Below are 27,156 nucleotides of genomic sequence, written 5' to 3'. Positions count from 1 at the left end.
TATCTGATTGCCAGAATTCATAGATCACGTCTAACAAGCCTCTGTTTTGGCTTGCTACTATTTCTAACAGTTACTGTAAGGTGGGGAAAAAAGGATGTCAATGAAATTGTTACTCTGGAACAGGTGACTTGGAGGCAGCAGTACATGTGGTATGAGGAGCTTGGGCATCGCTTTCTTAAGCCTATTTTTTTAAAACAAGGTATTTGTGCAATATAGAGTCACTTTTGTTTGTTATGTGTACAAGATCCTTGTATACTTTATATTTTCATGTTTTTCAGTAAATTGGAATTATGTAAAACAGTTGACTGGGGAATCATAGGCATAACTGAAAGTTTTGGAAAAGAAATGTTATGTCATATTTGAGCTAGGAATCCCTGAACTGCTCCGCAACAAACCTTGTATTAGTGTATTAATGTATTGCTTTTTATATTGTTTGTTGATGAACATTTATGGATTTGATTGAAGTGAAACTCATGTTGATGCAGAAAATGCAAAATGTGGTGGCCACGCGTCTTCAAAAAATTCGGAAATATGATCCCATCTCAACTTGCCTTGCCTCCTTGCACTTCCTGCCGGTCAGAAAGGGCGTACAGTTTAAGGTCGTAGGCCATTTTCTGAAACAAAACTTTGATTCAAACGCATCGCTTCAATCTCTCTTTCCAATAGACAGCTCAGGTCTGGCTGTTTCGTATTGGGCTGCAATGAAATGGAACTTGTTGCTGCTTAATCGAAAGAAAGCTACATTCTCTACTTTCATGAAAAAAATATTTCTTTAGAAAGAATACAATGCTGATTGTTAAATGCAGGATGTTTTTGTTTCCTCTTTACTTGTACTGCTAAGCGCCATGATACCTTTAAGATGAATGCGCTCACTTACAAAGCCCACCACAAATTCAAAAATGCATAGTCCAGATGCTCTTAGGAACTTGCATGTGGAAGCCCAGCCACAACCACACTGGGAACAGTTCAGTTTGTTTACCCACTTTATAGTATGCAGTGCAATTGTCAAGGCACTGGATTGCAAATTCTTTGAATTCTGTTAATTTGGGCATAGTAGTCAACAATGGAGATGTGACCATTCATCACCATACTGAATAAGTTACACTGTACCCAAAGCTTTGAACCTAGGTGATTAATGCATTTATCCTGGGTATTATTGTAGAACTAAATTAGATGAATTGGAGTACAAGCTTGAACCATTTTGACTTTATGAATTTGTCTTGGGTTCTATAATTAGAGGCCAGAGACCAATCCAACAGACCCCGCAGAGCGGCTCACAGCAACAAACTACTACAACCTATCTACAACGGAGCTAAAGCTGTAGGGGCCAGCTTCCCAACCTTTGCTGCCAAACAATGCAACCTGCTCCTCCAGAGAGCTGAGACCTCCTACTGGGCCTTCGGAGGGCCCTAAAAACGTGGTCAAATGCCTAAACCACACCTACTGACATTGAACTACCACATGCTCCAAGATTGTGTAACTGTTTGTAACAGTGCCTTGATGCCTCTAGTGTGCTTAATAAATTAAAAAATAATTACAAATTCTGTGTCCTTTCTAGAAAGATGCCACTATCGGGGAACATCTTTCAGCAAATATGGAAGTGAATGTCGCCAGTTTTGATGCAACTATTGACAAGCCGCGGCCATCCAGCCCAGGAACCAAGCCAGAGTTGAAAGAGGTAGGACATTTTCCTGTTGGGTGCAAAGTACAAACATCTGTAAGTGTTAAGGATTGCACCCACGCTGTGCCTCAGAATTTCACTGTTGGCACTTAGTGCTTGAACCAATGAAATATGGGCAAACTTGCAAAGGAAGTGTTAATCCTTGTACTGAGGATGAAAAATGATCAAACTATTAAGGAAGTACTTTCGTGGGAACTATGATGAGCATGTTAATGAAGGCACACTAGTAGTAGGAGGCAGATGGAACCAGAGGTGTGGGGGGAAAAAAGGTGGACTAGAATCTAAGGGAGGGAGAATGGGTAGAATGTTATAGGGTAATTTCATATTGGCTAAGGAGCAAAATGTAAAATCCAGGTATTAAATTGTGGTGAGAAGCAATGAAACAAATCTCTCAGATGGTGTTACTCCCATGGTAGCAATAGTTGATTGGAATCAGGACCAAGCCAAATCATCCTAATTTTGGCTCTTGAAACTGTATAACTGTATAGGGAGGGAAATGTACAGACTTGACATTGTGCAAACTTTTCCTGTTAATTTCTCTAACTCATGGTAAATAGGAGCACAACATGCTTGCCTCAGATCTCCACTACACTTACGCTCATGAATGCAAGATGCTTTCCCCTCTGCCCTACCCTACACCCATGTCTCCCTACTGACTACAGCTCCCTGTATTGGTACTCTTTTTCCATCCCACCCCTGTACGGCACTCTGGTTTAGATGCTAGAGTTGCATTACATAAATCATTACATACTGTTAGGATGACTTTACTTAGGCACTGTTTTCAGAGACTTCACTGGATTTCCTTTTGCATAAATCAGACCCTCCAAGGGGTTGGGTGGTAGAGCAGCCCAGGCGTAACTACAGGGAGGCAAGGATGGTGGTCAAAAAGAACAGCAAATATATTAATATAAACACAATATGAATGTCCGCACTATATATTCTTAAGAAAATATAATGGTAATATAAATCAGACATAAAGGAAATTCACTACATTCACAGGGAAGTACACATGTGTAAGATCAATGAAAACAAATAAGCAACAATGGTTTAAAGTCTCAAAGTTCTTGGTAGTTTTTTATTTATTTTTTATTTTTATTTTTGTATTTACCAAAACAGTTTAGTTTTAACAAAAACGTAGATGACTCTTCTTCCTACAAAACATTTACCATCTGTTTAAAATTCTTTCTTTACATAAAGTTATTGGTAGTTTTAGAAAGCCTTGTTTGGGAGGATTCTGAGAACATTTAAGAGGTAAGTAAAGCTTTCTTTTTGTTTTAGAAATGCTGTGAAGACAATTCAGTGGAAGTAGTGTTCTTTGCGGACAGGTTCTTACCTTTATGAACATCTGCAACAAATGCAGTACCAATGTTCCAGTCATATCTGAAGGGTAGATGACTCTTGGATCTGAAGAGATGACTCCCCAATGAAGGTCGAAAAGAAGCCCCTCTCCCACAAGCCACTCCAGAGGAAATAAAGATTGATTGATATTTTATTTCTATCGCGCTCATACATAAGTGTTTCAGAGCGGAAGAGGAATCCCAGCTTCCAGGAGCTAGTTCCAGTACAGGTGTGGTGTGTGATTCGAAGGGTGATCGGAGGTAAGCTTCTCCAGGGACCCCCAAAGGCTTCAGCGGCAGGGCACTGGTGCAGAGGCGACCAGCATACTCCTGAACAGTTTGTTCCTTCCTGGTCACTAGAGAGGCAGTGCTTCACTGTCTGATTCCTGGGGATGCTTGAGATGGTGCAGAGCTTCAGTCCCCTTATTCGAGCAGCAGGCTTCCAGGTGTGCAAGTTTGAATTCTAGCAGCAAGGCAAAGTCTCTGGGTAAGTAGTCTTCTATCCATGTACGTGAGTTCGGGGGTGACACCAGTCTCCTATCGTTCACCTAGCTACAGTAAAGTATTTGGAGGCCACCAGCCCAGCCATCCCCCACGCATTCAGGGTACGGTGTCTGGCAAATAACCATTCTACCAGACGGGCATCTACATATGCAAGTCAGAACTGGTTTAGGCTGCTACAGCCCACAGCTCGGAGCTAGGCATCCTGTTAACATATATGGGCATTTAAGCACTAAAACAAGCAGACACACTGCAGAAAGACAACCTTCATGATCTCATTATAGGTATTTATTGTGCATTTGTAAGCCGCTTGTACAACAAATAAATTGTGTTTCAAAGTCCCCACAGGACAACAGGGAGGGAACATGGGAATGGAAAGCAAATACAACAATGAAAGCTAGAGGCAGACCTACTAGGCCCGGTGAGCATTCAGAGTGTGCAAGTGCAGAGAGAGAGAGAGAGAGGGATCAGGTATTGGGGCTAAGTGCTAGGAGTACCACAGAGCAAAGTGCTTGGGAGTAAGCAGCTGTTAAGTGACTTGTTGAGAGTTGTCAGCTGCCAATAACTAAGTGCAGGCCTGTGCTGGCATAGGCCAGTGGGTGCCAAGGCAAGTGCTGGCAGTGGTCAGAGGCTGAAGGAGATTGGGTGTGGGAGGCCAGGACCCAGGAGGAGACATAAGGGCCCTGGTCACCAATCTCAGCAACTGTGGGGTTTAGCAGAGGACAGAGGAACGGAAGGAGGAGGTGAAAAGGAAGGTCTCGAGGAGCTTCTGGAATTTTAGGAGATCCAACTCAAGACGGAGAGGCAGGGGGAGGCTGTTCTATAGGAGGGAACCTGCCAAGGAAAGAGATCGTCCACCGGCTTGCTGTTTAGCGAATCGCTTGACGCACAGAGTAGGTGCCAGAGGAGCATAAAGATCTGGAGGAAAAGTATTTAGTGAGAGCCAGTTGTAGATAGCGCGGTCCCCACCTCCAGGCAGCCTTATGGATGATGCAGAGGGATTTGAATTTGATCCTTGCAGCAATCTGGGTCAGTGGAGAGATTTTAGGGCTGGAGATATATGGTCCCTGGGCTTGAGGCCAATGATTAGTCTCACAACCCTATTCTGGATTAGCTGGAGGGGTTGTAGAACAGAAGAGGGTAGATTAAGGAAGAGGCTATTGCAGTTGTCTAGCCTAGAGAGAACAAGAGCTCTAGAGACATTGAGCTTCTGGGGGAAAGTGAGGAAAGGAAGAATTCCTTTGAGGAGGTGGAGTTGAAAGTGGGCCATCTTGGCCAGGTCCCGAATGTGAGGAAGGGAGGAAGGAAAGAGCGGAGTCGAAGATGACTCCAAGGTTTCTGGCTTCAGATGAAGGAGAAGGAGGAGAGCCCATAGAAGATGTTCAGAGTGAGGAAGGATCTGAGTCTTGCTGGCATTGAGGCAGACATCATTGGAGGTACACCAGGATTGGATGGTAGATAGGCAGTCAGGAATGATGGCGGAAGTAAGGAGAGGATCAGAGGGAAGTTTGAAGAAGAGTTGTGTGTCCTCTGCATAACACTGGAAGTTAGGGGAGAAGGTGGCGATGAGGTGTGCAAGCGGAGCAAGATGGGTGTTAAAGAGCCAGGGAGAAAGGTTGGAGCCCTGGGGGTGGAGCTAGAGGTGGGAGGGTGGGGAAAGAGTCCAGAATAACCTGGGATGGACTGTTATTGAGGAAGGAGGTCAGCCAGTCCAGTGCCCGCTCCGAGATACCTAGGGTATCGTGGAGCAGTTTTAAGAGGATGGAGTGGTTGACTGTGTCAAATGCAGAGGAGAGATCAAGTAGAATGAGAACAGCAGGAGTGTTGGAGACAAGAGATGCGAGCAGTTCCTCACAGATGTTCAGAAGAGCTGTTTCCATGCCTCTGGATGCTCGCAATCCAGATTGATGGTCATATAGGCAACAAACAAGTTCAGTATGCTGGGTCAGTTGGGGGAAGACCAGCTTCTCCAAGAGTTTCCCAAGGAAGGGGGTGATAGAAATGGGGCTGTAGTTGGCTGGACAAGACTGGTCTGCAGAAGGTCTCTTCAGGAGGGGCCGCACAAGGGAGTGCTTGAGGGGAAAGATCCAGTAGCAAAAGAGTGGTTGCAGAAATTGGCAGGGGCAAGAGAGCCAATATTGTCCTTAATGGTCATGGATGAACAGGGGGAGACCTATGTGGAGGAGACCTTCATGGAGTGGACAGCTCTGGTGACCTCATCGGTTGTGATAGGAGAGGAGGAGAGAAAGGTAGAGGGAGGACTCAGAGCCCATAGGAGGCAGGAGGAAGGGGAGTGGGAGAGGGAGGATGTCCTGAGTTTTTGCAGTGAAGTGTGTGGCCAGTGCGTTGCAGAGGGCCTGGGAGGGAAGAGGTGAGGTGGAGACTGCGAAAGGGTTGGCTAGTTCCTTGCATATTTTAGTACAGCCGTGTTGTTGGATGCACCAGAGACGCAAACGTGGATGTGGGCCCTGTTCTTGGAGCGAATGGAGAGTCTGTATTGCCTTTGAAGCAGGCGACAGATCAGTTTGTTAGAGGGTGAGCCTGAGGTCTGCCAATTCCGTTCCGCAGCTCTGCACTTGCATTTCAGGGCTGCAAGTTAGGAGTCGCTTGAAGGCATGTTTCAGGCAGATCCTCATGACTGGCGCTTATTTCCTCCTGATGTAATCTCTATTGAAATGGAAACGTGCTGCTCTGTCCACCCAACACGCGCCCTGAATCTCATTTTCAGGGCTTCCTCCGTGACTGCAGACTGTCTTGCGCCTGTCAAAATTCCTAAAACAGGGGCCTGGGTTTCTGAGCCCTAGTTTACTGACCATCTTTGAGCCCTTTGGTTGCAACGCAGACAAGACAAGCGCAAATGGCCTGTTGCTTATTGCCCCTTGGAAAAAGAGTGCATTCCGCCATTAACATTTGCCTATCATAAAAGTATTCAGGAGGCTAACTCTGCCTATTTTTCTCATCTGGTTGAAACCTCAGTGAATCAACCTAGAGAGCACTTTAAAGGTGTACGCTTTTCATTAGCTCCTTCGGTGGGTGCGCCCTCTTCTCAATCTTCTTGTGACACCCTGTCTAACTACTTTATTGATGAATTTAAGATTCTGGATGTTATTTGCTCTTTCGCTTTTAGGTCTGTGGAAACACTGAACAAAAGCCCCATCACCCCTGGCCAGAACTCCTTGGCTTCTTTCCCATTATTTACTGCTGAGGAGGAGGTCATTGCTGCCACAATTAGATTAAAATCAGCTTCTCCCACTGATCACATTCTCTCATCGGTATCGAAGGTTAATATATACCACTTGGCCCCACTGCTTACCAAGGCAGTGAACTCCTAGTTTTTGACTGGCCAAATTCCTACTGATCTTAAACATGCCTCAGTCATTCCTCTATTAAAAAAGCCTACATTAGCTCCTATCATTCTTGCACACTTAGGTCCTATATCACTCCTTCCATTCTTGTAGCCTTTGGAATCTTTGGCCTGTCTTTTAAGTACTTTTCTGGAGTCACGTTCCTTCTATGATTCTCATCAGTCCGGCTTTCGACCTGGACGTGGTACCTGAGAGTGTCCAGACTTTTGTTGTAGATGATATTGCTCGGCTGCGTGACTTGGGGAGCAGGGAGTCCTCATTTTGCTTGAACTCTTTGCCACCTTTGATGATGCAGTCCTGCTGGATCACCTTGCAGGGGCCGACCTCTTGGGAACTGTTTTGTTTTGGTTCCCTTCCTTTCTTTCTGGGCATTCACAATTCCTTTCTCTTGCACCTTTTCGTTCTGACCCCGTTTGTGGTGTTCCTCAAGGGTCAGCCATATCCCCAGTGCTGTTTAACATCTATTCTTAACCCCTCACCAAACATATCCTCCTTCTGTTGCTATTCCTATGCAGACAACACTAAAATCTTAGTTCGTCTTGATATCTCAATTCTTGAAACTGCGGCTAGGCTTACGGCCTGCCTGTAGTCCATGATGGGAGCATGGATGTGTAACAACTGGTTGAAACTAAATGGTGATAAAACTGAGGTGTTGGTGGTGGGCCCTCCTATGCTCCTGCTTTATGGACCCCCTTGTTCTGGGCCAATTCTTTTGGCCTTTTTCCTTCCTCTATTGATCAAGGAGTCAAAATATCTTCCTTTTCAACAGTTGAGCCCCAGGGTGGTGTGATCTGACAAAAAGTGCCCTTTCCAACTTAAAACCCTTTGTAGGATATTGCCTTTTCTTCCAGCCCGGCTCTGTGCACCCTATGGTTGCTTCATTAGTTCTAGTTTCTACGGACTATTGAAATTCCCTGTTTCTAGCTCAGCCAGCCGGTGGCTTCAGGTGCTACAAAATTCTGTAGCTAGAATTGCAACGTCTACCCCTAGACATGTGCACATCTCTCCTATTCTTCATCTTCTTCATTGGCTTCCTGTGGCCAAACGCATTCAGTTCAAGGCCCTTTGCCTTGTCCATCGACCCTTATACAGCCTTGGAGCTGAATACCTTCAGGCCATGTTTCGTCCATACGTACCTGCTCTGGCAATTAGTTCTGCAAAGGCATGTCTGAGTTGCTGCCTTGCTTCAACTTTGTCCATATTTGCGGCTGTTCTTTCTCCATTGCCGCAGCCTGCCTCTGGAATTCACTTCCTGATGCGCTTTGAGCCCCAGAGTCCCATCTGTTATTTAGACGCCTCCTTAGAACCTATCTGTTTTAAATTTTGATATGTGACCTACTTGTTTGAGCTAGCGCCAAGCTGCCCTTGGGTGTATGCGCGCTTTATTTAAGGGGGAACATAGGAAAGAAAGTAGAACAATAAAAATTGTTATATTGCCCCCATGACAATCCTACCGTGCAAGAACAAGGTGGTAAGTGCAGGGGGCGGGGAGGTAGAGGGAGAAGTGCAGAAGTGGGGTGCCCAATGGGAGGGGAGTGTGCCGGTGCCAGGGAGGGGAAGCGGCAAGAAACAAGTTGAACAAATAAATGTAGAGCAAGTTTGAAGACTTGCCCGTGATCTTCTGCAAGTCCTGCCTTTCAAGTTCTGTTATTTTCATTCCTGTACTCAGCCCTACAGATAAGAGGCTTAAAAGCCACTTTTTACTGCATAAAAATAGACCGACTACTAAAAAGAAAAGAAAAAAAAGAATGGGGAGTAAAAATACTCCCAATAAGAAAATGGGAAAATGGATCATTGCAGATCACCCAAACAGTTCCATGGACCTGTTCGGAGCAGTATTTCATGTAGTTCAACAGGAAGGAACTAACTATAATTATGTAAGAGTTCAAATGTATCTTTTAATAAGCATGAATAACTTGATGCAAAGAAGTATTTCTCACAAAACCATTTGTTTTACAGTTTAACATATGTTTACTTGTTTATAAAATACTCCCATTGGTAACGGGACTCATGTTTTTACTCCCTAAAAATCATTGTGCTCCCAACTTTCAAAAATAGGGAGTATAATACTCCCACTTCAAAATCATATCTGCAGCACTGCCTGTACTGGCCTTCTCTTTTTATTTTCTTTGAAAGTGATCTGATCTGATCTGAAACGGTAGTACTCAGTCCTGCTTTTATTTGTTCTTTGGCACAGACTTCTAGATTGTGTTTACACGGCTCAGAGCGCACTTCTGTGCACCTTCACATCCCACCTGACTCCCCTGCCCTGTCCTTTCCTCCTCTTCAAGAATGCATGTGTTCTCCTATGGACTCTATCACACCTCTACTGCTGCTGCACACAAGCACCAAACTGGAGGCATCCTTTATCTGCAGAAATCTTTGCATCTGTCTAGTTTTCCAAACTCTGCACCACCATGTCTCATGTAATGGGCCTGTTGCTGGCTGCCTGACCCGAGTTGGCAGGAGAAGGAGCCATAAATTCACCCGACTCAACTTGCAGAAAATACAATACATCCCAGCTGGGATGTTTGACTCGAAGTTTCGCCTCTGAATGGATTGTCTTGCTGTAATAAGTTGGGTGCTGTGTATTTTTGAAGCAGCTCGAAAATAGTTGTGAAACTAATTACACTGCCAAAGTTCAAGGCGAGCAGAAAACACTATACATTGGACATCAAGAGCATTTGATGGTGTGGCAGAATGGGGAATGATGGGTATTAAGTCTGAGTAGCCAGCTGCACAAGTCAAACTATGCCTGAACAAGGCAGCGCCTTTTACATACATGCCTTTTACATACTGTTAAATGTTAAAGGCACTTGTACAGCGCACTATCACCACTGGAGTGGTCCCCTGGCGCACTGGCGGATCTGAAAGGAGACTGTGGAGTGGGGGGTTAGTAGGGTATAGCAGGAATAGGTAGAGTGAGAGTTGTGATGTCCTGTTGACAGCTTCAGTTCGGTTTGCACCGTTTGCTGAGCTTGGGTGCGATATACGGGTTGGTACAATTCCCATGTGCTGTTGTGCATGGTTATGTGTCGTTGGTTGTTGCAGTGTGGTGAAGTGCATGCGGATTGCTGTGCAGAGATGTGGTTGTGTGTGTTCGAGAAGTGTATAAGGAAATTGATGTTTTAGAGTTGGGTTAGTGGGGGTTTTCTTACCTCGTTGCTTTGGACTTCTATACTCGTCATCACGGTCAGTCCTGTGTGTTGGGCATTATGTGGCAGATTAATAGACGGGCACTTTGCAGGATGGTGGCTTTCCTTTGTGGTTTTCTAGTGGTTTGTGGGCATGAGAGGTTGTGACAGTCTCCCCCCACCCCTGGCCTGGAAATGATTAAGATGGGGGTTTATGGTGCCTCCCTGGGTTTCTTGTGCGGGATCCCTACCCACCGGTGATCGGGTGCCCTAATGCCCCTGTAGCTGGGGTTCCTGTTTCCAGCGTATTGATTAGAGAGGGGTATTGTAGGGAGTGTTTCTTTCTTTGGCTTTCTCCCTGGTTTGTACTTTCAATCTAAGTGTGTTTAGGTGTGCTCTCTTTCCAGCGCAGTCTTTTGTTTTTCCTAGTCGTTCCCTTTTGATTCTGATGAGCCAAGTTTTAAGTAATTCCTGAATTTCAGGTGATCCTTTGTATTGCATATGTTTTTTGGGTAGGCAATTCCAAGTTTTTTCTGCCAGGTGGGAGAATGATGACCCTCCAAGTTTTCTTTTATTGTATATGCGAATGTTGTTGCTTGATCTCAGTAGAATTTCCGGAAGGTACATGGTTATTTTCTTTAGTAGGAATTCTGCTCCTTGGCCGTGGATTGCTTTGTGCGTTATGCACATTGTTTTGAACCTTATTGGTTTTTTGATTGGTAGCGAATGTAGCATTTTTAACACTGGGGTGATGTGATCCCTTTGTGGTAGTCTGAGCAGGAGTCTGGCCGCTGCGTTTTGGTTACGTTGTAGTTTCTTTAGTATGCGTCCCAGCATTCCAAGAAGTAGGTTGTTGAGATAGTCTATTCTGGACATGATGAGGAAGATGATGGTGAGTGTGTTATGGGTGAAGGAAAGGAACAGTAGGATCCTTTTTACTGTGTGCAGGATGAAGAAACCAGTTTTGATTATTGTGTTTACGTCCATCAGGACCCCAAGATTCATGACTGTTGTCGACGGCTTTGGTGCTGTTCCTAGTTCTGTCGGCCATGACATGTAGTGGTTGTTTTCCCCGTTTTTGGGTATAACAATCATTTCTGTTTTGCTAGGGTTGAGTTTTAGGCTTTTTGTTTTCATCCAACCGTAGAGTTCTTGTAGACAGTCTTTCAGTGTTGCATTTTCTTCATTTGTGTCTTGTATTTTGTAGATGATTTGTGTGTCATCTGCGTAGTTGTAGCTGTAAAGCTGTGTCTTTTAAAGGACTTGATTAGTGGAGTCAGGTAGATGTTGAAGAGCAGTGGGGATAAGTACTCCACATGTGGTTTAGTTTGGAAGGAATTAAAAAGGTTTAATCCAGACAGTTTCTGTTCTAGCTGTTAGGAATTAGAGTAGGGCTATGTCGGTGATTCCTATTTCATGCAATCTCTTAATGAGGTCCTATTTCATGCAATCTCTTGATGAGGATGTCATGGTTGATTGTGTCAAATGCTGCAGAGAGGTCCAGAAGTATCAGGGCTGAGCTTGTGTCGAGTCTGCATTTGTCTTTAGATCGTCCTAGATTGAGAGGAGAGCCATTTCCGTTCCTCTCATCGGTCTGAAGCCAACTTATGCCTGGTCCAGCAGTTGGTGTTTTTCTGTGTTCTTGTGTTACTCCATAGGCGTAGGTTTCGAGTAGTTTTGCTGGATAGGGGATGAATGAGATGGCTCTGCAGTTGGAGTCTTTCACGTTGTCTGCTATGTCCTTGAGGAGTGGTTTGATGTATGCAGATTTAAAAGATTGTGGTAGTTTCCCTGTTGAGAGTGATAAATTGAAGCGGTTTCTGTAGTATTTCAGAGGTGTGCCTTGTGTGAGGATTGATTTGATTATGTCTGGAGGGCAGAGGTACATGGGGGAGCCTGCTATCTTGCTATTTCTTACCAGATTGACAAATGTCTGTGCTGATATTTGTGGTAAGATTTGGAGTTTGTTCGATCCTCATTTGAGAGGGTGGGTTGTGTGTTTTGGTGGGCCGGTCTGCTTTGTATGATGATGTGGATTGCGCTGATTTTGTGTTTGAAGTGATCTGCAAGGTCGTTGTATAGTTTCAGTGAGGGTACCAGAGTGGTGTTGCAGCAAAGTGGATTCTTCATTTCGTTTGATATTGAACAGTTCATTTTGGGTGTTTGCAGATTTGGTGATTCGGTTGTCATAGCATTTCATTTTGGCCCTATGGATTTCCTTTTTGTATGAATGGATTTGTTGTTGAAATAGTGATTTATTTTTTGTTGTTGTTTTTTGCCTGGTCGTATTTCTTTCTCCATTCTAGTTCCAGCTTCTAATTTTTCCTTTTCATAATGCTGAGGAGTGGAGTAAACCATTTTGCTGTTGCTCTATTGTGCAATGGTGTGAAATGTTTTTCCTTGGACATATTTTCGATTGTTCTGGTGATCCATTTATGGAGTAGTTCTGTTTTTCTGTCGAGGCCGTCTTCCTTCAGGTTCGTGGTTGGTGGTTTTGTCATTTTAAGTTTTCTATTAAGTTGCTAGCTTTGTTGGTCCTCCAGTTTCTTTTCATGATGTTTGGCAGTTTGTTGGGTTGTTTGGCTGATTTCGTAGGTAGCATGATCACGAATGGAATGATTAGGTGATCGCTCCAGGGGATCTGTATTGGTGGTGCTGTGGTGATGAGGTTTTTGTTGGCGAGTGTGTCCCCCGCCGTGTGTGTTGCTCCTTTAACCAACTGATGTAGTTTCATTGTCTTCACTTGTTTGGCTAGCGATTTCTGTGAGTTTGCGGTTTCTTCTTCAAACCAGATGTTGAAGTCCCTGAGGATTATCAGGTGTTCCTGCTCGAAAGCTAGGTTGGTGCTGGCTTCTGTGAGGGTGTCCACAAAAGTCGCATCATATGTCAGTGGTCGGTAAAGCAGAATTAATTTGCGGCTTGTTTTGGGGTTAGCTGTCGGGTGAAGTATTAGGGATTTGCAGTTTTTGATGTTTAGCGGTTCCTCTATTTTAATTTTCAGGTGTTTCTTGAATGCTATTGCAAGTCCTCTTCCTCTTTTCTTTCCTGTTTCCCTTTGAGCACTTGACGCTCTCATGGAGGCAGTTGTGTAGTGTGATTTTTGTAGTTGTTGTCTAGCCATGTGTCTTGTATTGAATAGGATGTTGATGCCTCCGACGCGCAGTAGGTCGTAAATCTCTGTGGCATGTTTGGACATTGATTTTCGGTTGATTAGGTTGCAGTGGATTCTTTCAGTGTAATTTAGCTTATTTTTTAATATTGGTTTTGTCTTGATGTTGTTCTGTTGGTCTGTTTCCATGTTGCTGTCAGGATGTGATGGGTGCTCTGTGGGATCTGTTTCGTTGTTGAAACGGTCTGTTTAATTATTAGTTTGCTCATTTCTTCCGCTGCTTCTTCTATGTTTTGTTGTGGTTGGTGGCAGTGTCCTCGTGTTTTTGTGATATAAGGAGTGAGGACATAGGTTTCATTCTTTTCCCTTCTTGGTGTTTTTTCTTTTCCTGTGTGGTTCAAGGATGCTTTCAAAGCACCTAGTGATGTCAGTGATGTTGAGATGCTGTGGTGCGTGGTCAGTTGCGAGGTACAGTGTTAGATATAGGGACTTTTCTATTCTCATGATGTTTGTTCTGTTGGCCAGTGTTTGTAGGGGTGTGTTCTGTATTCGTGGCATTTTCTTCTGGAAGAGGGTGTGGTTCCATGCGGTGTGTTCCTTGTTCCGTTTTTCGTTGGCGTCGCCCAGTTCCATGTTGTGGTCCTTAGTGTAGTCCACATGTAGGCACTCAGAGCTGGAGGTGAATGCCCCAGAAGACGGGATTGGGCAGAGCGGTAAATGCAGCGGTAATAGCGTTATTACCTTGATGTCGAAGTTTTAGGAGAGCCTCCCAGCAAGCAGTTGTTTGGCATTTGTGAGAAGGATAAGGTTTTGGTGTTCTATTTGAAGATTAAAAAACAAAAATGTTTAGTCTTAAGATTGCATGTGTTCGTGTGCATGCGCATGCATGAGAGGGCACTGTACATAGTTTGTTGTCTTAGAGCGCAAGGATAGCTGGGCATGTGGTCTGAACTTTACTTTAACTCCCTTTCTGACCACTTGGGCACCCCAAGCGGGTATAATGGATGCAAGTAGAAGCAGTACTGTGTATATATTTTCAGTTGCACAGATTGTCTCAACAGGACTGCTATATATTCAGGCAAAATAGCCTAATTTATTAATGCAACTGCTATACACATGTCATGGCACAGTGCCATTTATTCACAGCAGGATTGATTGCATCATGCCCACGTTTCTTAGCAGGACTGCTATGTTTTGGGACAGCACCTGAATAAAAGCTGCTATAATGATAAAGCACAAACCTGCGTTGGCATTTTCTGCAGCGAGCTAAAGTACTGAGCAAGAACAGTGTCTGAGCTCTTCCCACCGGTATCGTAACAAAATACTGAATCCCATTACTGCTAGGTAGAAAACCTTGCATGTAAAATAACGACTTTCCCCCAAATAATAGAACTGGGGGGGGACGTTGGGTATGGGTATTTAATAAAGTGGGTGGATGTGGAGGGTTGTAGGTGCGGGCGGTCTCTCCCCGCATTACAAATACTAAAAACTGGTGTTTTACATGCACATTTTTGACCTTGCAGTAAACAATTTCGTATTTTCACGTACTATCCTCCTGAGCTGGTGTGATGTACACTGGTGCTCAGTGTGAAAAGATGGTTACTGCTGTCATATACTTCAATCTCTCTTACTCGGTCTTGCGCATTTCAAAACTTCTGCTTCTCCCATGTCCGATTACTGAGTCTCCCTGCCAAAAATCTAGCACATTTCAAAGCCTCATTTTGAATCTCCTGACTTGTGTAGGATAGTCCAAACAGGCTGTGCGCTTTTAACAAGCCAGTTATCTCAAGTGAGCCTCATAAGGAGCTGTCAGTGCCCTAATGCTATTCGCCTTTCCGAGTTAGCTCAGTGGGTCAATAACCCTGCTGCAGAGATCATTGCGTAACCTGTTAGCTCAATTCCTGTTGATAGGTGAGTTGATGCATCTGCATCGGAGGTATGTGTTTAAGATGCAAGTAGCATGCAGTTCTAACAGAGCCAACTTAGCTTTCGACTTATCAAAAGGACTACTAAATGGTCAGTGATTCAAACCACACATCTCATCAGGGCTGCTAATGGCTCAGAACATATACATGTCATCAGGGCTGATATACCTCTAATGGCTCAGAACACACAACTCTCATCATGGCTGCCATACCTGTAATGGCTCAGAACATACACATGTCATCAGGGCCGCTATACCTGTAATGGCTCAGAGGAAGTACATCCCATGAGGGCTGCGAAACTTGAAATGGCTCAGACCATGCATCTGATCTGGTCTCTTATACGTGTAATGGCATACAGTGCTGGTAAAACATCTGGATTCTAGCAAGTGCTGCATCTGGTGAGACAAACCTCTAACTCTATAATTCCCAGCCTAATAGCAAAAAAAGGTTTGCACATACCTAAAAAATAAGATCACCCAATGATAAAGCTGCACTAGATTTGTAAATGGAAAAAGGCATTTTCAGCTTTTTGAATATTTATTGGTGCTATGTCAAAAGACAAAAATGAGTGGAAGAGCAACTCCAAACCTAAGCAGTACAGGAGACCAAAGTGGGGGGGGGGGGAGTGGGGGTGCAGCGAGAACAGAGGACGTATTAGACAATCCAAAACAGGAATTCGAGCAACAGGAAGAGAGAGACACCAATGAGCTTCATAAGAGAGCATCAAAGAAAGTGAAAAGGGAAACAGAGGTACAAAATATGACACACACACACACAGCAAAAGACACATAGAGACAGTAAAATAAGAACACGCAGATCAACAGCAGACATGGAGAGCTGGAAATAGAAAATCCAGATTAGAGAAAGGCAGGCCAATAACATAAGAGCAAAAAAGATAATTAAAAGGAGTAGCAACCGCGACAGAGAAAAACAGATATAGCCGAGTAATGACATGAGAGAGGAAGATGAGGTATATCAACCGACACAGCACAATGTAGGAGGGAAACAGCAATAATAGAATGCAGAGATGAGAGAGGCAGAGTGACAGAGCAACAGACCTCAAAACGTGCCATAGCAAGCAACACTTAAAGGGAAAGTCCAGTAAAAAAATGTATTTAAAAAATAGATAGGCAACATTAAAAAAAAATACTAGCACTTTTTTTTAAAAACTTCCTATGTAAAATTTTGAGCTATTCAAGCTCAAAATTCGCAAAAGCAAGCACATGGGCGCGTCCATTTTGTGAAATGGATGCCCGCCTGTGCTGGCTTTTGCGGCACTAATGAAGGAAAAGCCAGCCAGCTGTAGTAAACAAATGCTACCGATGGGTGGCTTTTCCTTCATTGGTGCTGTACGCAGGGGACCGGAGACCAGAGCAGGAAAGCTGCAGCTGAATCTCGGTAAGTGCCATTTATTTAAAAAAAAAAATAAGCACTAGCTGGAGGAGCCCGGAAAACTTAGAAATAAAACCGCAGCTTTAAAAACGTTGTATTTATGTTTGCGGTCGCTTTTGAAGCGACCGCAAACATAAATACAAAGTTGTGTTTGAAAACACTGCGGTTTTTCTTTCCAAGTTTCTCAGGCTCCTCCAGCTCGGAGGAGCCTGAGAAACTCGGAAAGAAAAACCGCAGCGTTTTCAAACACAACCGCGTTGTGTTTCTGCCTGCTGTGGCTATCACTTTGGGTGTCCGGTGCTCCCCCAGGGGAGCACCGGAGACCCAAAGTGAAAGCCAAGGCAGGCAGAAACACAACGCGGTTGTGTTTCTGCCTACAGCTGATTTCCCATTTGGGGCTCTCGGGCTCCCCACAGGGGGCCCCGAGAGCCCCAAATGGGAAATGCTAAATGCTGCAGTGTTTCTGCCTAAATCTGCTTTCCCATTTGGGGCTGTCGGCCCCCCTGTGGGGAGCCCGAGAGCCCCAAATGGGAAATCGGCTGTAGGCAGAAACACCACGGCATGTAAACACAACCGCGTTGTGTTTCTGCCTGCCTTGGCTTTCACTTTGGGTCTCCGGTGCTCCCCCGGAGACCCAAAGTGATAGCCACAGCAGGCAGAAACACAACGCGGTTTGAAAACGCTGCGTTTTTCTTTCCGAGTTTCTCAGGCTTCTCCGAGCCGGAGGAGCCTGAGAAACTTAGAAAGAAAAACCGCAGCGTTTTCAAATACAACATTGTATTTATGTTTGCGGTCGCTTCAAAAGCGACCGCAAACATAAATACAACGTTTTTAAAGTTGCGGTTTTATTTCTAAGTTTTCCGGGCTCCTCCAGCTAGTGCTTATTTTAAAAAATAAATAGCGGAGGTCCCCGTCCTCCGCGTACAGCACCAATGAAGGAAAAGCCACCCAGCGGTAGCTTTTGTTTACTACAGCTGGCTGGCTTTTCCTTCATTAGTGCCGCAAAAGCCAGCACAGGCGGGCATCCATTTCACAAAATGGATGCGCCCATGTGCTTGCTTTTGCGAATTTTGAGCTTGAATAGATCAAAATTTTACATAGGAAGTTTAAAAAAAAAAAAAGTGCTAGTATTTTTTTTTTATGTTGCCTATCTATTTTTTAAATAAAATGTTTTACTGGACTATCCCTTTAAGAGTGAGAGATAGAAAATCAGAAAGTGGGAGACAGGGGAAACAGAGTAGCAAAGAAAAGGAGAGGTGAGGCAAAAATATGGAGTGGCTGTCAAGTAGGTAGTGTTAGGCAGCAGCAGCAGGCCAGTGAGGCAGAGAAGCGATGCTGGTAGAGTGAGGGACTTGATTTATGATGTAACTAGCTGGCATCTCCAGTAGATCTTCAGATTTTTAGTGTCCAGGTATAATGAGGAAGAAGTTGGATAGTATGCATTAACAAGTTCTTTGTCACTTTTGTTTTCAAACAGTTTTAATTTTACGCACAAATTGGATAGTTGTCGGACATGTTTTTTACTCTCTTGCGAAGGAGGAAACATATTTTTACTCTTGACGTTTGATTTACTCTCTAATTTTAAAAACTGGGAGTAAAATACTCGCACCAAAATCCTATCTGGAGCACTGGCTGTGCTTTGTTTCGGGTTCTTCGGTGCAGCGGCTGCAACGTGCAGAGGGCTGCCCTAGCGCAATGAGTCTTGTAGGGGCTCTGGGCTAATCACAGCTGGGGGTGGGATTACACCTTTGCAACCACTGACAGGGTAAGGGCGGGAGCTGGGAAGCACAGGGGCTCTGGTTTGGAGGGGAATCAAATGGAGCATGCCACAGCAAAAGGGGCACTAGGCGGCAATCCCCGGCACCTTGGGCTTAAAGTGGTGAGGAGGGGCATCCGCGCAATGGGTAGTGGGAAAGCCTGGACTTTGAATTGGGGTTATAAATGTGAATAATAGTAGTGGGCTAGTGTGGGACAGGTGCGATGGTGGTCTTCTGAAGACATTTGGCTGTTGTCTGAGTTGTTAGTTTACTGCTGCCTACTTTCCCTTCGGACACCTTCAGACACCGTTAAGAGCTGCCTCTGATGGAGCTGCCCTTTGCCTTAGAGCCCTTAGCCGAAGGGGCTGCCAAGGTCAGAGGCTGCCCTACTGTGGTGTCATACTTGGGCAAGGGGAGCCAATCAGCTGTTGAGGGCGGGGAGGGGAGCAGACAGAGGAGAAGGACAATGCGCGCATGCTGTGCAGTGGACTTTGGAAATGATCGGTGGGGGGCTTACCTGCACCTGCCTCGGACCTCTGCTGCTAGGACAATGGGTTGTGGGTTGGCGAAGGAGCGCAAATGGAGCTCGTGGGCCTTTAAACTAAGCAAATTAGTTCCAAAACACAGAGCAGCAGTGAAGTTTTAACTTGCCTCCAGGCACACGATACATGCCTTTTTACATAATGCCGGCATGCCAACACTCGACTCTAATGTTCTACTTCCCTTCCCATTTATTTAGCATCACGTAATTTTTCCAAATGCGCTTGTTGAATGTAACCGTAAAGAGTTTCCCTTGACCCTGTTTTGCTTCAAGTAGTTGCGTTTTAAAATTTAAAAAAAGCATTTGTTGTATGTCCTAACTAGTAAGATTCATTTGTTCTTAACTTATTTGTTTTCTTTAAATTTGCAGTAGAATGATACATGACTATGCGTATCTACATGGTATTGGGTCAAAAGACCTTTTCTAAAAATCTATTTGAAAACAGATCGATTTAGAAAGACCGCTCCATGGGGGGCGTCGCTAGACAGCACACCATGCGGTCGTGTTTCCCCTGAGCTCCGCTCCGTAACACCCAAGTTGACTAAGTTCCCCGTTTAAATGAAGAATTTTCGCCCCATATGAATCCTGAACTGAAGGGAATTGCTGCTGAGGCCCCTGACGAGCTTTGAAGCTGACAGCCCTTCATTTTTTGCATTTTTGAAGCGGCCGAACCCGACATCGGGAAAATCTAAAATGGCGGAGCGCGCCATCCTGGGCAACCCTTGAGAAGAAGATCCCCCACTTGGACTGTGTCGGCTCCAGGACCCTCATGCGTGGGCCCGGTTTCAGCGGCATACGGGAACAGATGATAGAAGATCGGGCGCCGCGACGGGGAGAGCCCTGCATGAACGTTGAGCCTGGAGCGAAGGAGGCGAGTCGTCTGCAAAGAGGGCAGTGCAGTACCGGAGACGATATTGGCCAGGCACATACCCGGCGGAGAGTGGACCCCTGGCCGATGCGATAAGAACGCCGGGGTGGGGTGAGTTTTCTCTGCCCTCCGACCCCATCGTCGATCTGTGTGGCATTGGCCCGGCCCGCCCTTGGGAGCTTGCTCAGGGCGGTGCGGGTGACAGAGGGCCGCACTCGGAGGGTACCTCCCCTCACGGGTCGAGGAAGGAGCTGTCCACAGGCGGCCTCCGGGAGGCATCGACACACGCTGGGCCGCGGGCTGCGGCTCTCATACTTAACGGCTCTCCCGGCTGCTTCAAGAAGACTGCCGGAGGAGGGGGAGAGTCTCCGCCGTCTCTCTGAAACCCAATAACGTGGGGCCTGCCTGGCCAGCCCTGGGGAGACTCGCTTCGGGCCTCGTCGGACGGGACTGACGGGGCCGCACATTCTGCAGCGAGCGGACCCCCAACTGGCAAGAGAATATTACTGGACGGCAAGTAAGTCCCTGTCCTGCCGTCCTTGGGAGCTCTGCTCGGGGCGGTTTGGGTGGGTGCGGACTGTGACCGGGGCCCTTCATTTATGCAGGACAAAGAGCGGGTGGCGTGGGGGTGGTCCCGGGTGGACACTGCATTGGGACGTGGCGTCTCCCCCCCGCTCCTCCTCGCTGCCCCTCCGGCACCAACTGCAACACTGTGCCCTCCATACCGGCCCTTGGGAGCCTCGCTCGGGGCGGCGGGGGAGATGGAGAGCTCCACTGGGAAGGGCCCACGCCAGCTCAACTGCCCTGATTTCTGTGCGGCACCGTCCCTGGGTGGCTGGGGGCTGAGGCTGAGAGGGTTGGGGGAGACATCTTGCGTCCCAAACTCAGCAGGGAACTTGAAAAGAACCCGTGGGGGCCAAACAACAAACAGGAGAAGCGCCCCGAGCATACAAGGAAGTTAGAAGGACCACGATCAAGCAAAGTCCGGGGGAATGGAACAGCCCTGGGAGACGGAGAGGAGATTGAGTTCTGGGACTGTATGAACCTCCTAATCGCGAAATTAGAATCCACAGAGAACCCAACGGTAGGAAATTGATTCATCTCAATACAAGTGAGGCTGGTCGCATTATTGAGAACCCATATGAACAATAAACCTCAGGTGCTGAACCCCTGCATGCCACTTCCCCCCAGGGGTACCCGGTTGCCCTGAGAAGCCAAACCAGCGTCTCCGGCTGTCCCGTCAGGGGATGCCCAAAACGGCGGCAAAGAAGAAAATAATACATAGCATACAAGCCTACCTGACACCACAGCCCGGGGACCTGCCCCCCAGGAACAATACCACGTGTTAGGCAGAAACCTGTGCAGTTCCCTCTGGGACCACTGCAAAAGATTTAAGACTACAGGTGTTTGGCAGTAAACCCACTTGGTAGCAGTCTGTACCACACAGATTGACTTGGTAGCTGTGGCTGAGCAGTCAGACTTCCCTCAAGAAGAGTTAGGCAGTATGCAAAGTATTCAAAATAGGTCAAAAGAACACAGCAGAACAAGTAAACACTGACCAGGGCTTGGTGTAAAAGAGATATAATTATTTATTGAAAACCACATCTAGTTAAACACACAGGCACTAATAGTAAGCAATTCAAAAACACAGTCACTAAAAGATATACACTCCCTTAGAAGAATATTAGACAAGTCTTAAGTAAAGCCCCACTTATTTTCAGACAGCGGTGAGCGCTTAACGCAGATGGCACTCTAATAATTCGTTTTAAAAGGGAGAGAAAAACAGAGAATAAATTGAAACAGGTCCCAACACTTTTACAAGAACACAACAAGAGAGGAAGGCAAAGTAAAACCGTGAAGTTAGAGTTCAGTAGGGCGGATCCACTTTAAGAGGATCAAACGAAATGTGTCCAAGGTCACACGGTTGCAGTGCACAAAAGTCTTGAAAAGGTTCAAAAAGAGTTGGACCAAAGAAAGGGACCAGTTAGAAGGTCAAGGCGGCCAGCCCAGTCAAGAAGGTTAAGGGGTTATTATTACCTTGTAGCAATCTTTAGAAAGGGAGGCCTTGCGGACACGGTACCTTAAAGTGGTGAGAATACTCCAGCGGGGGAAGTTGTTCCTGGCAGCGGATGCAAGTCGGTGCTTCGTCCGGGGGAAGAGAGGATATCGTGGGGGAGGAAGACAGGAGTCTGTTGCACTGCCAGGGAAGAAACCAGCCGCGGAGTTCTCAGGTAAAAGGAGCAGTTCTTTAGCGCGCGGTCCAGTGGTAAGTGGCTATCCGGTTGCCGGGGTGCTTGGCACGGGCAATTCAACCACAAGCCGGTCTGGGTTGCGAAGAGAAGAAGGTAAACTGGTTGTGCCCACCAGTCAGGGGAAGAAGCCTCTCCAGCCGGGAGATCTTCTCTGTCGTTGGGAAGTGGTGAGTCGGTTCCGCAGGGCTCCACCGGTGGTGTCGTCGTGGTAGGTCGGCTCAGCTTCTCCCTCGTCGGATTCTCAGGTCTTGTGGCGACTTCTGAAGTTCCAGTCCCCAAAGCCCTGCTTTTATGCAGCACACACCCATTCACTCAGACTAGATGTCAATCAAACATGCTAAGTGGTGAGCCGGCCGGCTCACCATTTGGGCCAATCACACAAGAGTGCGACTTGAGTTACCAAGGTAACTCAGTCCAGGGTGCCTAAACCCCCCTCCCATACCCCCTGTGGTACCCAGACAGAGTGGCACCACTTTTGGAGGCTTCTGTAGAGAAGCCCGCCAAAAAGTGGAACAAAGGGCTCGACTTGGGTTGGAGTCACAGAAGAGAACACAAACGCCATTTTAGAATCGAGTCCTGGCAAAAAATACCAACCGGCGAATTAATATTAAATAAATAAACCGGCGGTATGTTCGAGGCTATGAGAATTAAATAATTAAAGTTGGTAGCCTCGATCAATGGGAAAATCCCATTGGGATATATTCGCGATCGAATATAAAAAGTAGTATCCACTGCCACCAGCCAAAACTCGATCAGGGGGGACGGAGACGTGCCCCCTCGACTAACAGACCCCGGGGCAATTGAATTGCCCCGACCAGTACGTCCACAATATGATGGTTTGTACTGGTTTCTGTTAATAATTTGGGAATAGTAAAGTCAATGGTGACTTTATATGCCCTGGGAGACAGTAGTCAGTCCCAGGGTATGGAGTCTATGGCGGGGTGTCACTATGACACCCCTGTGTTACTGCACGGAGGGTGCTGTGTAACACACATAGTAAAAACACATGAGACCCTATGGAGTAAAAGACCCCATAGCCCATAAAACACATTAACAGTCAAAGGAACACCATAAATCATGTCCAAGAGTGGGAGAAAAAGAGTCTCACTCTTGGCAGGAGAAAAAAACAAACTCCAGAAATCCAGCAAAGCTGCTGGGGGACCCACTAGGGTAGGAAATTCAGCCTAAAGAGAGAATTCTCCCTAACACTCGCCCCCCTCCGCCCCCCCTGAATAAGGGACAGGAGGATTTAATCCACTCCTGGATGAATCTCATACCTCCTAGTCGATGACATACATCCTAGAGAGACCATCAGCATTTTGATGGTGACACCCTGACCTGTGCTCAATGGTGAAATCAAACCCTTCCAGGCAGATTGACCATCTTAATAGTTTTGGGTTTTCCCCTTTCATTTGCATTAACAATCTCAAGGGTTGGTGGTCAGTCTGAATGACAAAAGTAGAACCATACAAGTATGGCCTAAACTTCTTCAGAGCCCACACAATAGCAAAATACTCTCGTTCAATGGTTGCCCACCTTCTTTCAGGATCCTTCCGTTTTCTACTGATGAAGCAAATGGGGTGCTCCCTACGTTTCCCATTCAGTTGACTGAGGACTGCACCTATTCCTACATTTGAAGCATCTGTTTGCGCAATGAAAGTTTGGTGATAGTCAGGAGCTCCGAGTACTGGGGCTTGGCAAAGAGCCTTTTTCAGGGTTTCAAAGGCCTGATTGCATTCCTCATTCCACCTAACCTTTTTAGGGAATTTAGGAGAGGAGATGACATTCAGTGGAGAAGCTATGGACCCATAGTTCTCAATGAAATTCCTGTAATAACCAGTGAGACCTAAGAAGGCTCTCACCTGGGTCTGAGTAGTAGGTGTTGTCCAATTTTGCACAGCTTCAATCTTACTGGGCAAAGGCCTTATTTCACCACCTCCTACCTCATGTCCAAGGTAGACCAGTTTACTCTGTCCAATCTGGCATTTACTTGCCTTTATGGTTAGATTGGTCTTTCCAAGAGCCTGCAATATATCTCATACCAAACATATCTCAGGTGGACCACATGTTCTTCCCAGGAATTGCTGAACACTGCTATGTCATCCAAGTATGCCATGCAGAAGTCCTCCATCCCATTCAGAACCTGGTTTACCATCCTTTGAAAAGTAGCAGGTGCATTTTTCAGTCCAAAAGGCATAACCTTAAACTGGTATACGCCAACTGGGGTAGAAAATGCAGTTTTCTCCTTGGCATGGTCTGTCAGGGCTATTTGCCAATAGCCTGACGTCAAGTCAAATGTGCTGAGGAACTTGGCTGCACCAAGTCTATCCACCAACTCATCTGTCCTTGGCAAAGGGTGGGCATCAGTCTTAGTGACTGCATTAAGAGCTCTGTAATCCACACAGAATCTAAGTTCTTTAGATCCTGCCTTTGGTACTAACACAACTGGGCTAGACCATGGACTAGTAGAGGCCTCTATTACCCCGAGATCAAGCATCTTGTTGACCTCACCTTTGATGTGGGTTCTTACATTTTCTGACATTCGATATCCTCTGCTTTTGACTGGCAGACAGTCACCAGTGAGTATGTCATGCTGTCCCCAAGGGGTCAAGCCTGGTGAAAGTGAGAACAGAGAGGCAAACTGATTTAACATAGATTTGCACTCTTCCTGTTGCTCAGGTGTCAGATTTGAAGAGAGATTTACTCCTTCAATCTTTTCGTCTAAAGGTAAGCCTCTGAGGAGATCAGGAAGAGCTTCACTCTCTTCTTCTTCCTCTGATGATGCTAGAAGAAAAGCTCCTACATCGGGTCTGGAGACATACGCTTTTAGTCTGTTGGTGTGGAAGACTGTTGGAGCCTCCTTGGGGTTGCCCAAGTCCACCAGATAGTTGACCTCTCCAAGTTTACCCACAACTTTGAAGGGTCCCATCCATTTGTCTTGCAAGGCCCTCTGCCTTGTTGGAATCATAACGAGAACTAGCTTGTCCTGAGCAAACTCGACCATGTTAGCCTTTTGGTCATGCCAGTGCTTGACCAATGCTTGTCCAGCTTTCAAGTTATCACTTGCTTCTGCCATCATTTGTGACATTCTCCTTTGGAGACCTATTGTCATGACCACAGGTTAGTTTTCCCATACTAGTCCTAAGAGATGCAGGTTCATGAGGAATCCATTTGCCCTAGCTGGTTGTTGATCCTAAATTCCCCATGTTAATGGTTGGTTGGAGTTTCGTTAATGGCCGCTAGGTGGTGCCTTTGGGTCAGTTAGCTAGCGGGTCTGGTTGTTTTCAGGTGCCGGCTATTTAAGACCCGCCCATCAGGAGGCTCACGCTTCGCGTCGTTCGTCTGAGTTCAGATGGAACGCTCGCCGCGTACCTCCGTTTCCTGTCACAGCTCAATATTCCTTGCCCCCAGATAATTACCGTTCATTCCATGAGTAACATTTACTAGATATCAGTTCCCTTCCTGTATTTTCCAGTTGCAGTCGTTCCGGCTCAGTCACAGTCCATAGTCCGGAGTCCTGTCATAGCGGTCTCCTTACCTCACAGTCCGTGGCAGTTTTCTCTCACGCAAGTACTCCCAGTGATGTGCAAATGCATTTGCTTCGTTTTTGCTGCTTTATCAGATACATTGAATTGTGTATAAATGTTATTAGAATCCCTCTCGCATTTCAGGGTATTGCGTTGTTATTAGCGGGTTCGTGCCCTTCCTGTGGAGTTTGCCTTGGAAGTTGTTTCTAGTCCGATATTTTTGGTCACACTCATGTTCATATTACGCAAAGTCATAAGGTGCTTCCATGTTGCCGACTGAGTAGTTCTTTGACCCTTCTACTTGTTTCAGGGGTTTTCTATTCCGTCACGCATTGTAGTGAGGAAGTTGGCTAGACTTAATAGTTCTTCACTTCTGTCATTTTTACACACGCATCTCACCACAGCATATTGCCCCTTTTAGGGTCTAATTAGGACAGGGTTTCTGTCATCCCTTTTTCCCAGTGATAATTGCTCTCCATAAGTGCCCATTTAGCCCCTTATAGAAGATACCATTCTCCTGTGTCCCATCTTCAGGACTAGCGCCCCTGTATAGAACAGGATGTAGAGCTCAACAAATTAAATACCAAGGTGAGCGATTGCTGGTCCCTTAGTTACCAGTCTGTTCCCCCTATTTAACAAAAGAAAACTAAGGAAGGGAAAATTGTAATTTTCTTCACAGAAATTCCGTGTCTAGTTCCCAGGAAGGTAGAAGTCAGTTGGAGTTCCAGAAGGTTCCCGCAGAGTTCAGGTGAGCGTTACACCTATCACATAGTCAGTGACTCTGACTAGCTTGGGGGAAGGAGCACTCTCCAACCCCTCCTTGATCAGGGCCAATGGACCTCTGACCGGATGACCATAAAGAAGTTCAAAGGGAGAATAACCTACTCCCTCCTGAGGGACTTCTCTATAAGCAAAGAGAAGGCATGGCAGTAGAAGGTCCCACTTTATTTTAAGGGGGTCCTCTAAAGCACCTATCATGCTCTTCATGGTTCTGTTGAACCTTTCAACCAGCCCATTTGTCTGAGGGTGATATGCGGTTGAGAACTTGTAAGTAACTCGGCAGGTTTTCCACATGGCTTTCATGTAGTGGGACATAAAATTCGACCCCCTGTCAGAGATTACTTCCTTAGGAAACCCAACCCTGGTAAAAATACCAAGGAGGGCCTTAGCCACAGGCGGCTCTGTAACAGTCCTCATAGGAATTGCCTCAGGGTATCTAGCAGCATGGTCTACTACAACAAGTATAAACCTGTTGCCTGAGGAAGTTGTAGGATCAGGGGGACCAACAATGTCAATCCCTACTCACTCAAATGGGACTCCCACTACAGGGAGAGGCACTAAAGGTGCCACATTCTTGGAGCCAACCTTACCAGCAGTCTGGCAGGTGTGGCAGCTCCTGCAGTATTTATCTACTTCAGCCCCCATCATTGGCCAATAAAAGTAGAGTGAGAGCCTTTCCTTGGTCTTCTTGAAACTCAAGTGACCAGCCAAAGGAATCTCATGGGCTAACTGCAAGAACTGTGGTCTGTTCTCTTGGGGTACTACAAGTCGTTTGTTGTCCCCAGGTGCAGACTCCGTTGGTTCACTGTAGAAGAGGCTATCTTCCCAGTGTAACCTATATTTCAAGGGCTCTTGCCCTTCAGCCTGAGCATCTGCCTGGTGGCGAAGACCTTCCAGAGTTCGACATTCTCTCTGTCCCTTACTGAAGTCTGCTCTGTTGGGTCCACCTTCTGCCAGTAAAGACTGCAGCTCAGCATGGTCAACAGG

At 46.1% G+C, this 27,156-nt stretch overlaps 1 protein-coding gene across 8 annotated transcripts in view; it reads left to right on the top strand.

Annotated features, from left to right (window-relative positions):
- The window catches only part of LOC138567561 (uncharacterized), a 2,466,350-nt gene that overhangs the window by 294,293 nt on the left and 2,144,901 nt on the right, over positions 1-27,156 (top strand). For all 8 annotated transcript variants that reach the window (XM_069645900.1, XM_069645903.1, XM_069645902.1 and 5 more), the window contains exon 3: positions 1,559-1,678. In XM_069645900.1, the coding sequence (XP_069502001.1) occupies positions 1,559-1,678 (120 nt within the window). The remainder of the gene's footprint in view (positions 1-1,558; positions 1,679-27,156) is intronic.

The sequence above is a fragment of the Ambystoma mexicanum genome, chromosome 2p, assembly GCF_040938575.1.
Source record: "Ambystoma mexicanum isolate Mex_15411 chromosome 2p, UKY_AmexF1_1, whole genome shotgun sequence".
Lineage (NCBI taxonomy): Eukaryota > Metazoa > Chordata > Amphibia > Caudata > Ambystomatidae > Ambystoma > Ambystoma mexicanum.
This window is presented reverse-complemented; position numbering and strand designations above follow the sequence as displayed.